The sequence below is a fragment of the Erithacus rubecula genome (genome assembly GCF_903797595.1).
Source record: "Erithacus rubecula genome assembly, chromosome: 10".
In the NCBI taxonomy this organism is placed as follows: Eukaryota; Metazoa; Chordata; class Aves; order Passeriformes; family Muscicapidae; genus Erithacus; species Erithacus rubecula.
Genome location: NC_136662.1, coordinates 20,382,746 through 20,395,833, shown reverse-complemented (window position 1 = coordinate 20,395,833; position 13,088 = coordinate 20,382,746). Strand labels below are relative to the sequence as shown.

At 41.6% G+C, this 13,088-nt stretch overlaps 1 protein-coding gene across 1 annotated transcript in view; it reads left to right on the top strand.

Moving 5' to 3' along the window:
- The window catches only part of LOC306805847 (cytosolic carboxypeptidase 6-like), a gene marked incomplete at its 3' end in the record, with an annotated part of 269,622 nt that overhangs the window by 89,854 nt on the left and 166,680 nt on the right, over positions 1 to 13,088 (top strand). Inside the window, exon 3 of the mRNA XM_079314059.1 lies at positions 4,580 to 4,694. Within this exon, the coding sequence (XP_079170185.1) occupies positions 4,657 to 4,694 (38 nt within the window). The 5' untranslated portion in view covers positions 4,580 to 4,656. The remainder of the gene's footprint in view (positions 1 to 4,579; positions 4,695 to 13,088) is intronic.

Below are 13,088 nucleotides of genomic sequence, written 5' to 3'. Positions count from 1 at the left end.
ACTAGATACAGTGCAGGGCATGTTTGCATTAGCAGTTGCCATATTGCATTAGGATCTGTGCTGATTAGATTTTCACTAATAGGAGCAGGGCAAATGTATTATATAGTTGCACAATTAAATATATTGTCAGACTGAGGGTGAAAGGATGGAGTAATGGAAAAAGCAAGGGATAAGGCTGGCTTTTCTTTGGAAGGAGCAAATGTGGAGAGGTCATGTTAGAGCCAGCAGGAAGTTTAAACAGAGTTGAAGGAGGCTGGTTGAGGAAATGTCTTGACATAACAGTGGAAATGACATGTTATGGAAGAGTGAATGATTAACTTGCTTGAGAAGAACCAGCAGATAATTTGAGCTGGATTGGGCTGGGCAGGAAGATGCTACAGGAGCTAACACTGGAGCAGCTGAGAGATGCTGAGCTGCAGAAGGCAGGAGAAATTTGAAAAAGTGCATTCAGCTTGAGAAAGAATAATGATGAGGAAGTGACTCAGAGTAGAAGGGGTTTGGTCCAGATTTAGTGCAGTTTCACTGAAACTGGGTTTACCAAGAAATCAGGTTTTTAACAGTCTGACCTTTTAAAGCCAATGTGTCTGTGTCTCTAATACTTGCAGTTGTGAGTATTGTTTTCCTTTTTCCTTGTTTTCAATTCTTGCTTTCCTTTTCACTTGCAACTATGAAAAGCTCCTTGAAGTTCATGTAAAGACTTTGGTGGATTTTTAGTGGACTATGAATAAGCCTCTTCTTGTGTCATGGCTGAATGCTGATTTCTGAGCTGTTCTGGTTCCTGGCAGCATCTATAATTGCACATTATTATCTGAAATTGTTTTCCAGGAAGCTTGAGAGGAAAATAATCCATATTGTTTTGCTTCTTCTAATTGGAGAACTTTTCCACACTGTAATGTGTCTCAGTAGGCCCATTCCATCACATTCTCTATTTCATTCTGAAATCTCTTGAAGAGTTAATACTTCGTTATTTGGCTATTTTCCTTGATCTCCAGCCACAGAGGTTTGTGTTTTTAAATAATGCTTGTCTTATTTTTCATAGCTGATGTGACTGATTCAGATTGGATTATTTCCTTTGACCCAAACTGGGGCTACAGTTCGAAGATCCAACCAATCTGTGGGCAGCCCTTTTTTTTCTTTAATAGCAGACTAATTGGCAGACCAATTAATCTGCTCATCTGTGAAAAGAAAATTTATGGCAATAAGTAGTTCTATTTCCAGAAGTCATTCTCTAAAGTAACATTACAGTGGCCTTGTTTACTTCATGCCCTGCAACACGATCCAGTGCTTCAACAGTAGCACAGGTCAATTAGTGGACAATTTAAGCAATTATTAGCCACTAACAAGGGTGACTGGCATCATTACCCTTCCTGTTTACCAGCAAACTGTTATTTTAATACAAAGATCAACAAATAAATTAGGGCATCTGTTGTATTGCCATGTCTGCCTTGAAGTAAATGATATTAAATGGGCTTTGGTTGCTGCCAAATTCTTAACCCCAGCCTAATGAGATACACTGATATGTCTCTTGCTGATTACAGAAGCTGTAAAATTTAGTTTGTATTGATTTATTAGCAGGAGGACCAAGTTCTCAGCAATGGTATTTTTTTTAATAGTCTGATATCTGTATTTTTATTTTAAACATTATTGATCCAGACTATTTCAGACAGTCCAGAACTATTGGGTTCCTCTGAAAGACAAAGTTATTTCCTAGTTGTATTGATTATTTGGATACTTGAAATAAATTTAGGGTGAGGTTTGTATATTTAAATATATGCTTTTGTCTCATGCTTTTCTCATGCTCCTTAGAACTGAGCGTGAGAAATCTACTTCCTCTACTGCCAGGCTAGAATTCTGAGAGTTAATTTTAACTCTTCCTTGGTGTTTCTACATGGTAAGGCTTCTTCAGGCTTAACTGTCTGCTAAGTAAGAGAATCATGTGAATCTCCTTTTGATGAGTAACTTGGCTGCACAGCCTGAGGAGATTGCCTGGGTCCTGTTTGACACCAAGCTCTGGCTGCCCAGGCTCAGGCTCCTCTGGTTGGGTGCAGCAGTGAGCCAGGCACAGCAGAGCCTCATCCACTGCATGTGTATGTGCAGCCTTCCACACCATTGCACGTTCCTTCCCAGGGAATAGTAATTGCCTGCTGAAGCTGCAAACTGCAGCTTCCAGTTGCCAGGATGCTCGTGCCAAGCTCTGTAGTAAGGCTGCATCCATGGCAAAATGAGCAGAACCTGGACAAGGCTCTTCAGTGGCACGGTGACAGTCCCAGCCAACCCTGGGAGTGTGGGCTTTGTGTCACCTCCTGAAGGACAAGCAGTGCTGCTCCCCTGAGGTCTGCACAGCCCTCTCTGCTGCCTGAGGAGCTGTGACTTGTGCCTGCCAAGGCTTTGGTGAAGCAGTGATCCACAATGCACACCACGCAACATTTCTGCTGGTTTTAGTTCAGCTTGAAGGGTCTTATCTAACCCAGGACAAAACTTGTTCTGGACACACTGATTTCTGAATGGTTAGCCCCTCCAAGTGTTTCAGAAAACACGAACTGATGTGATGTTTGAGTCTAGTCAAGTTTCAAGCTCTTTAAAACTGAAACCAGCACAGTGTCTTGAGAAGCCATGGACTAAGTGAGGGGTTGTTTCCCTTTAAGTGATTTTGAGCCCTCCAGGTGTGAGTGCTGTGGGTTATGTTTCAGACACTGCCAGGAAACAGTCAGAGCAGCAGTTTAACATAGCTAAGCTTTTCGTGTTTGCACACAGTTAGGAAATCTGGTTATTTGGGATCCAACTGTGTCCCTGTCGTTCCTTCATGTACTTGCTGCTGGATAATGAACAAAAATCACAACACCAGCCAAAAAGCAGATCCATGTTCGGTTTCCTTCATCGAGAGGAGGTAATTGCAGGAACATTTCCTGAGCAATATAATTATGGATATGCTAATCTGCCTCAGAAATTCAGTTTCAGTTTTTTCTCAAGTGGGAGACCTGGTTACAGAGGGTTCCTCTCTCCTCTTCAGGATTAGTCACTGAGACATGAAAAAATTGCTGATGTTTAGAGTCAACTATACCTTGATCATCTCAGACATTTCAGAAGCCTCATTTTTCTCCATGTGCCTCAGAAAATTAGAATTCATTCCCACAGCAGTCTAGGTTCAGACTTTCTGGTATTTGAAATACAAAGTGGGCCTTAAGAAATTAGCTAAATGAAGGAGTCGTGCAGAATGTGAGATTTTGGTTTCATCTTGAATGCATGTTTCAGCCAAGCTGTAAACAAGTGCATTTACCCTGGCACAAACATGGGGTTTAGGGGCTTTTTGTAATACTTTGATTGCATCACAAAAAGTCAGGCCTGGAGTGAGCTAGTTAGCCCAGGCCATCCCTTCTGTGTCGAATTGTTGCTTGTTATAGCTATTCCCTAAGGCTTTACCCTGTCCAGTGTTAAATGTTTCTGATGATGGGATTCCACTCTTACCCTGGAGAGACAATTCCACACTCTAATAGAGCTCACCATTACTGAAATTTTACTGATGAGCAGCCTTAATTTTTCTCTGCTTAATTTTATCCTGTTACTAGACCGTAGTGATTGATTTATTCTGGGGAAATTCAGTAAATGGTTCCTGCTTCACAGGATGGACCTTACAATAAATAGCAAATTGTCATGACCTATCTGTGGGTGTCCTGAGATTACACAGGAACTCAATTTATCTCGACATTAATTCCCTGGAAGCTATTTCTGTCAGTACCAACTCAGTGGAGGGATGAGCAGTGAATTGAAGTGCCAGATTCCTGCCCCAGCACCAACCCTGGGCTGAGGCAATGTTCAGTGGCTCCCCAAGCACCAGGCCAGGAGGAAGGAGCTCCTGCAGGCTCTGGTGCTGTGATGTGCCCAAAGGAAGGGCACTTAGGATCTGCTTCCCCATCCCTTGCCCGGGTTCACATGAAAGGAGCTGATGAGGTGGAGTTACTCCTGAGTGTAATAGAAGGGAAGGATATGACTTTATAAATTCCAACCCACCAGTGGCACAATATTCCTGTGCCCAGTGCACATATTAGGCAACTGTCCCAATTTTTGTGAGGCATTTTGCACCTCTTTATACATGCAGATGATGTGAAATCTGTGTTCATACATCACAGGTAGGTCTGGGGGTATGCTGAAATTAATTTGAGATGGCTCAGCTCAGCAAATTTCCAGTCACAAGGTGAGCTGCAGTGTGAGTCCTATGCAGGCTAGGGGTGAGGAGTGTCTGCATTTCTCCTCTTAGGAGCAGAAAGGTTTTGTTATCATGGCTTAGCTGATGAGCAGTAATTTCTCCCTCTGTGGAAACTCGACAGTGTCTGTAGTGCAGCTGTGGTGTGCCTGCATTATGGGGACAGATTAAGGTATTTCTCCTTAAAGTTCTTGGAATTTAAAGGAGATGGCAGGTGCTATGTGATTGCAAGTAGTTTGTTGTGTTGGAAGCAGGAGCAGTGGCAGGAACAAGGATAAATCATCATTATAATCTTTTAAATATTAAATTTCAGGTAAACATCTGGAAATCATTGATGTCATAGACCCCTCCTTTTAAAACTTTTTTTTATCCCCTCAGGTATAATTGATTTCCTCGTGAGTCACCATCCAATTGCAAAAGTACTGAGAGATCACCTAGTCTTCAAGATTGCTCCCATGCTCAATCCTGATGGAGTTTACCTAGGAAATTACAGGTATTGTGATCTGTGTATTGTTATATTTGCCTTATACACTTTGCACTGTTTTTTCATTGAATCTTTTATGGCCTGTTTAAATTAATTCCCCTTAAACTGGAGATTCTCATGTGGCCATGTGCTTCCTGAAATTCCCACCTAGGACAGGGGCAAATGGCAGATTTGCTCCCTGCAGGAGGCAGAGAGCAGCTTTCCAATACAGCAGGGTATCTGCTCTGTGAGCCTCCTCTAGGTGTGGGAGTTAATGCCAGCTTAGAGTTAGACCTTAGCTGTGTTTCATAAATGCACTCATTATGCTGCTCATCAGCTTCTATGCAAATGTGTCAGTCAATCACAGCTCCCTTAAACTACCCAGATCATCCATTAAAGTCACAGATTTCACTCTGTTATTGTACTGTAATAGATAGGGATACAAGGAATGGAATAATCATTCCACCCTATGCTAATTTTGCTCCATTTTAGTGTTTGAATTACTACTTTACTGCCTCCTCTGTTGAGATCGTATTCAGATAATCTTTTGTTTTCCCTAAAATTGTTTGCTCTTAATGCATTTATTTACAAAATAAATGTGCTGCTGGAGGTGATAATGAAAAGCAGTTGATTAGTTGATGATTTGTTTGTGGGGGCAATTACATGTACCACACAGTTCTCTGGAGAAGCCCCTGAGAAATGAAATATACTGCATGTGGTTTTGCTTACAGTGCAAGACTAAATAACACAATTCACTTTGTAGCCAGGCTACCTTGAGCTTTGGTCTAATTAGGTATTGCATTGCTAGGCAGAATAAGGCTGGGTTGTTGTATGGGTGAGGAGAGCACTGAGGAAGAAGATACAAGGTGCAGAAAATGGAGCTGCTGGCAGTTCTTTGTTGGGAAAACAGCCTCAATTTGTGCCAGGAGAGTTTTAAATTAAGTGTTAGGGAAAAAAAATCTTTGCTGAAAGGGCAGCCAGGCATTGGAACAGGCTGCCCAAGGCAGTGGTGGAATCACTGTCCTGGATGTGATAAAAAACACGTGTGGATGTGGTGCTTAGGGACATGGTTCAGCAGTGCTGGGTTAATGGCTGGACTCAGTGGTCAGAGATCTTTTCCAGCATTTATGATCCTGTGATCTGTGCTCCTTACCCCTCCTCCTCTTGGCTCATTGTTAAACTACAGCAGCAGGGAGTTGTGGGGTGATTTCAGCAGTGGTTCTGTGTGCTCTAAGTGAAACTTCTGAGAATAGGTGGTGTCCTTCCAGCTGCAGGGATACTCACTCAGCTCTTGGCAAATCAGACAGTGATGCTGCAGTGGTAGCATCTGACAGCACCAGGAATTATCAGAATGTGTCACCATACAGGAATAAAGCCCTAAAATGGCTCTAGAATCTGATACTGCATCAATTTTCTTTCTTCCAGGTGTCTTGCACATAAGCAAGCTCCAGTTGCAATTAAGCAGCTTTTGTTTTCTCCACAAGTGCACTTGCCCTGTAGAGATTTTCCCCTGCACTGTTATTTATCGTTTTTGAGAGACATGCAGCTTTTTACAGGCATTCATATGGCTCAGAACTTGAAAAGCCTTTTGGGATCCCAGGTAGTGAGAAAGGGCATGTGAATTAATTTGGAATTGCTGAGCTTGATGATGTACTCTTGGTTTAACTTTCCATGATATGCAGGATTTTCAACCCTCCTAAACAAAAGAGAATTTTAATGAGCTAGTTGAAAAAACATTTGGTTTTCTTGCAATTCTTCACTGTATTTACAAATGGCCTAATGCAACTAATAACTTAAAAATGAGGATAATAAGCAAAATGCTACCTATTATCTTGAGAAGAATATTAAAAAGCCTAGTAATGTGCCAGCATTGCAGTTAACTCGTGCTGAGTGAATAATTTACAGCAAACACTTTATTTCCTGCTCATACAAAATCCACAAGCACATCACAATTTATTTACTTGAACTTACTGGATGAATTTTGAAAAAAATCTCTAAGGATCACTTGCTTCTATTTGAAAATTTAACTCTGAGGCTTCACTATTGGCTAGATAACTCTGCTTCATCTCTTTTGGTCTTTGTTCAGATCAGCACATAAATAGGACTTTCAGAAGTCTTTCATGTAGTGGGGTCTAAAGGAGATCTATTGGCTGGGGATAACCCCCTGCTTTTGCAAACAGGGGTGCCACATGCAGCAAGAGCACTTTTAGGCATTTGAACTTCTTCTGTTATCTCCCTCTTTCTCAAAGCAGCAGCTGGTGACTATTTCTTTGGTTCATTGAAGGTTCACATTCAGAGCTATGCAAGCTAAGATAATGAAATGGGTAATTAAACCTCATGCTTGAGTTTGTAAATTGATCTCCTGCCAGTGCCAGAGAGGTTTTTCTTTTACCCCACCGGTGCACAGCCTTGCACAACTGGCAAAGTGCACTGCTGGATGCACTTGGCTGTGCTCTGGCATCCCAGGCACAGTGGGCACTGGTAATAGAGCCTGAGTGTGTCAGCAGCTCTTGGCATGGCATGGGACAGACTGGGTCTCCTGACACCAAGGCATGAACCAGCCACTCCCTAAGCCAGGGTGAGATGGGAACAGCTAGCTGATGAGATTTTCTTCATTGCCATTTCTGGGGATGCAGGACTGGCTGAGGGTGTGAGTCCTGTGCTCTCCTCCACAATTCTCCTTCCTTTGTTGTTGTGAGCAGAGGTTTAGGAGTTTGTGCCAAATCTGCAATGATGCTACCAAGAATTGCCTGTTTTCCACAAACTGTTGCTCATTCTCAAGAGAACAGACAAAATGGGTGTGACTCTGCCTTGGGTGTGGTGAAATGTTCATCAGCAGCAACAAGTGAGTTTAGTACTGCAACTACAAAGCACAGACTCATCTGTGAGGAGAGTTGTTTATATGTTACATGTATATTCAGGTGGCTCTAAAAAAAAATGGTCATGGAAATTATTGTCAGGGCTCAGTGTACCAGGATGCATGGAAATGGGATGCTAAACTTGACTGATTTATTCAGGCTTATGCAAGAGTTCAGGAATTTGTGGACCTATATAGTTAGGAATGAAAAGACACAGTGACTTGTGGGATGTACAAGGGCAATTAAGCAGCTCCTTTAATTCAGAATGTTTGGAAAGTCTGTACACAGTTTCAATGAAAGTTTTTGTGGGGATTGTTTCTTTGTTTGGTTGGGTTTTTTTAACTCTTTCAGTGGAAAAAAACTCCATCCAAGTCCTTTTCTTGCTTGAGATTGTACCCAGCTCTGCCTGAAATACAGAATACTGATAGGTACCTGCTGTTCACTGTGGCCAAGGATGTGGAGCCTCCCAAAACAGGAAGACTTTAAAGCCTGATATCATTACACTTCTAAGTGCAACTGGCTTTGCAGATGATGTCATGCTGCATGGGTTTGTTAATTAAATTGCCCAGGAAGATGCCATTGTTTGACCCAACTAAAATAGAGTCTTCAGCATATTTTTCTGTCATTTCTAGCTGGCAACTTGTCCTCAGCTCTCACCTGAATAGAAAGACTCCTTTGTGTGGGGGTAGTGCATGACTTGATCTTTAGCTTTAGTTTGAAAGAATGTGGCACAAAATATTTGTGAGTTTCTCCATAACACTAATCTCACCCTCTCTGATGGATTAAACTGTGAAACAGCTTTAGGAAATAAAGGAAAACTAGTGCAGTAAAGACACTTTCCTCCCTCTCTTTGCAGTACAGCATTATCATATTGCCATCCCCAGGGAGGAGGGGGCAGACTGGGGAGGGGGGTAAAGTGTTCTTGATTTAAAGTCGTGCATCCCCAGGCTTGGCCTGAACTTTCCTTTATCGAGAGCTTGTTCTTAAGCTGGCATTCTGCAGCTGAATGCTGAAATGTGTCCCTGCAGGCAAGATGACTGTACCACACTGCCTTAGATTAGTTCCAATTTGTCAGCCTCACCTTTCAGAGGCAAAACCCTAGAATGGCACCAAGAGGGATGTGTTGCTTAGCCTGGGAAGCTCTTCACTGAGGTATCCCAGAAATGCCATGACCAGGCAGATGAACTGTCTGACCGTTCTCTAAGGGCTCTGTTCCATAACCCAGTGACTGTTCCCATTCCCTGGCTTTTCTGGTTCCTTCTCTGGGGGAGCTGTGACAGGACCAGCCTTTGGTAAATTACAGCCATGAATTAGCTGAACTGTTCTGAAATGCCATCACTACTGTGTCCTTCTAGCCTGATTGTAGGGACTGCAAGAATTTCTGTGGGTGGGAGGAGAGGGCACATACCAATTCCAGTCCTTCCTCATTTCACTGTCAGCCACAACATTTTTCACCTCAACACACTCCTTCTTGCTTGTCTAAGGGGTTAACAAATTATTTTGTTGGACAGAAAGGAGGCCAGCCCTACTGGAAAACCAAATTTACCATAAACAGTGTCAGTCTCCATATGAAAGCCCTGTTGGGATTTCATGTTTTGAGCAAATCATATATTTTTATCTCAGAAATGTAGTTTTTTAAATACTTAAATAGTTTGTAGAAGGGAGTAAAATTTAGCAAACTGTTTCAACTGAAAAAAAAGGGAAGGCTTGAGAAACATTTTAAATTATTCATACCACAATTTTATAAAGGAAAATCTTCTTTCATTTTTGTTTGTTAGTGGCACGCTTTGTTTAAAAACTGACCTTTTCCAAACATTTCTTTTGAAAGATTTGAAATACAATCAGAAAACTAGGTTTTGGATCAGGTGAAATATTTCAGATTTATCCTGAACATGTTTTCCTGGACTTTATTTCTGTGACTCTAGAAATAGTAAAAAATTCATGTTCATGTGTAATTTGTAAGGGTTTTTTAACAGTAAAATCACATGTGGACTCCATCCAAATTATTTTGTTATTCATGTGCCTTTTGGGGGGACTGGATATGTCAGGTGGTTCTCACTATCACTTATTCAGTTGTAAGACAGCTCCACACATGCAGACTATCATTTGTTTGTCTCTTCATTATTTTTCCTCTATTTTTCTGGTGGAGAAGTGTATTTTTCTCTTAACTTCATTTAATACATGTGAAATTCGTGCATTTCCTTAAATTGAAAACCAGAGTATCCATCTCAGATGACAAGATGAAGCTCTCAATGGAGTTTATTTTTCCTAATTAGGTGTTTGTCATTGTGTATTCTATATAGCAACTTATAAGTAAACAATTGTGGACCTTTTGAATAAATTTATTGGTTTTATTTATGTTACTGGGCATAAAAAAATCTATAATTACCAGGTACAGCAGCAATATAACTGGTATTTAATGGCAATTACTTTTTGTTACCATAGAAATGAGTCCAAAGTAGTTACCTATAATTTCTCATTTCCAAACCTCACACATGTTGTATTGCAGTATTACCATAGTAATTGCCTATTAGTCATCATAAAATAAGCAGTTACCCAGAAGATATCAGGATAGTGTGAAATTTCTCATCTTACTCAAAACTTGCAGCACATGCCTCCTCTTGTCTTCCTTTAGTGGGATTTTTGTCTGAATGACAATAATGTCCCTTGCACTTTAACCCAAGGGAAGGAGGGATGTAGCTGACAGAGGGTTGTACTCTATAAATACACAGAGTCAGGGAAAGCATGCTCCCTCCTCAGAAAACATAGAACTATTTCTCATTTTTGAAAAATAGGGATTTCTCAGGCCCATGAAGTGGAGGTTTAGTCCTTGCTGTGCATTTCCTATTTATATTTGTCTGCAATTCCTTGTGAGCAGAGCAGAGGCTGCACACCCTGGGGAGGTCTGGGAGCCCAGCCATGTGTGCCAGACCCCACGAGCACTAATGCAGCCATGGTGCAGGATGCTGCACTCTCCTCTTACACCTTGATTCACTTTTTAATTTAGATTGCTTGTTATTGGGGTCAGGGAGTGTTTCTCTGAGCCTGCCTAGATCACATTTGGTACCAGCTGGGAATGGCCATTTCCATGTACCAGCTTCTCCCAAGAGGCTGGAGGAGAGGGAGAGGCATGGCAGAAGCTTTTACCTGCCCCAGCTCTTGCTTGGCATTGGGGATAGGTCAGTGTTGCATTTTGGCTATAGGAGAGTGGTGAAAAGGATAATATAACATAGCTCTTCATGTAATGGAGAAGAAAAAGAGAGCTTTATTTAAAGAAACACTACAGTTATATATATATATATAGGGTAGTTTGTGCAAAACAGAATAGAAAAAGCTCGTTGGACCAAGAAGGCAACACCTCTTTGAAAACATGCTTTTTGCAAAACATCACACCTCTCACATATCCAGCAGGTGCTTAATCATTGTTATAATTTCTTGTCATTGGGCAGCCTGAGAAGCCCAAGGCTTCAAGGCTGCTTTTCCCCTGGCTCCCAGCAGTATCCAAAAACAGGTCAGGAGTTTTCTCTTCTGCCTTCCTCTCACACCCAGCATGTCCCAGCTCATGTGTTGTGCCAGGCTGTTGGCCAGGGGTGGGTGCACAGCTGTGACCCAGGTGTGCTCTGGGCAGCAGCAATGGAAAGCCCAGGGAGCAGCAGAGTGATCTCTGCCCTTACACCCACCTGGCTTGTAGCATTGCCATTCCTTTCCTCCCTGGAATTTTCTGTACATTGTGGCTTTTATTGCCCAGAGAGTGCTGTCACCACAGGACAGCTACAGGGGTTGCTGCTTTGCTCACCATTACTTAAAAAAATCTCCCTTGTAAAAAAAAAAAAAAAAAAGTTGTCAACCTTTATCTTAAAACAAATACTAGGTTTGCAGAAGGGTTCCTATCTACTGCTGTTGAAATGCTCTTTATATTGATGTGGTAACTGCTCATTTAAACCATATTACAGCTCCTGAGTATTTTTCAGTTGCTATTGATGTGACAAATTCTCTTGCACAGAGGACTGCACCAATCAATAGAGTCAGTATATGTGCTTTAAAAACAAAGCCACATGCCTTGGGGTTCCAGTTGGATCTGAACGTTTTAGTAGCATTAAATAAAGCTATATTTATTTTGCTTTTGGTGCAAGGGAAAAAAATCCCAACCCAACCTAATTTAATACAACTTGTTGGAAAGGTTTGAAGGCAGCATTATGGGCCATTTCCACATGTGATGAATACCTAACTAGTGTCAGAGCTGCTATTTTGTTTTTGTAAGCGAATTCTTCTCTTTTAGTTAGATTGATCTGGAACTACAGAGTAGCCTTTTATTTTTAGATGAGCGGGGAGAGAAGTCATAACAAGAAATACTGAAATCATAGCTTTTTTTATAGCTGCCACTATTCCACTGAGAATGAGACATGATGTCCTTAAAGAGACAGGGCTATTTATTTTCCATTTAAATAGCACCATTTGTGATTATTACCTTTAAGCCATTATGCAGAGAATAAGCACCCAGCTCATGAATCCCAGCCAAGTGAATCAAAGTTTTGTACCTAAGTGCCATTTATGTCTGTAAGCTGCTGTATGATCCTATTCTTGACCTTCACCGACTCTAATTCTTTTGCATATCTTTTTCTTCCAGAATGTATTTGTAATTAACAGGACTGTTAAAGTCTGTTTGGTTGAAATATTTGTTTCCCTTTTCTCCTCTCCTGAACAGCTGATCTTAGGTCTGAATAATCCCATCTGGGTTTCTTAGATTTACTTTCCGTTAAGTAACTAAACATATTTGGCTTTCTTCTATTTTTTAATTTCCTCTATAAATCTAGCTTGTATCTCTGGTGGTTGGAGTTCTTAGTTCTGTTCATAGCAGCAGACAAAGAACCAAATTCTCCAGAGAATTTTTTCTTTGGGTTGGTTGCTTTGCTTTGCTCTTGTGTTTTATTTGGGGTTTTGTTATTATTTTTTAAAATGCTGAGGGTATGAGGTGCCCAGAAGTGGCACTTGCAATGAGCACTGTGACTCAGGAGCATGTATTGATTCTCTCTGGGCTTTCTTGCCCTGCTGCCCTTGTCCTTGTTTGATTTCCCTCTCTAACACAATTATTGGCCCAAATCAAAGGTGTGGCTCCTCACAGAAGGTGAGAGCAGCTGGGGAGCTCAGTGGGAACTGTGCTGACTTTGCTGTATTTGCCTTGCCAGCAGCATCACAGAGTTCTCAACACATCTGGGAGCAAATCCCACACCCTGAAGTGTTGATGAGGTTGATCTCCATCCCAGCCCTCTGTTCTCCTGGCCTGGTAGGAAGGAGCTGCATCCACCCCTGAGGATGCCCATGCAACTGAGGCTACAAACAGGGATTCAAGCTGTCCTTGTGCTCCAGTTATTGAGTTGGGTTGGTCCCTAAGTACATCCTCCTTTCTACCCCATCTTCAGGAGTTATTTTGGAAGGGATTTCTCTGTCCTGGCTCCTGCTGAGGAGTACAGAGTCACAGCAGTACTTGGCAGAATTTCCTGAATTCCTGGAGAAGGCTCTGGTGGGATCCTTATTTCTGCCTTTCAGTACTTCAAGGGGGTTTATA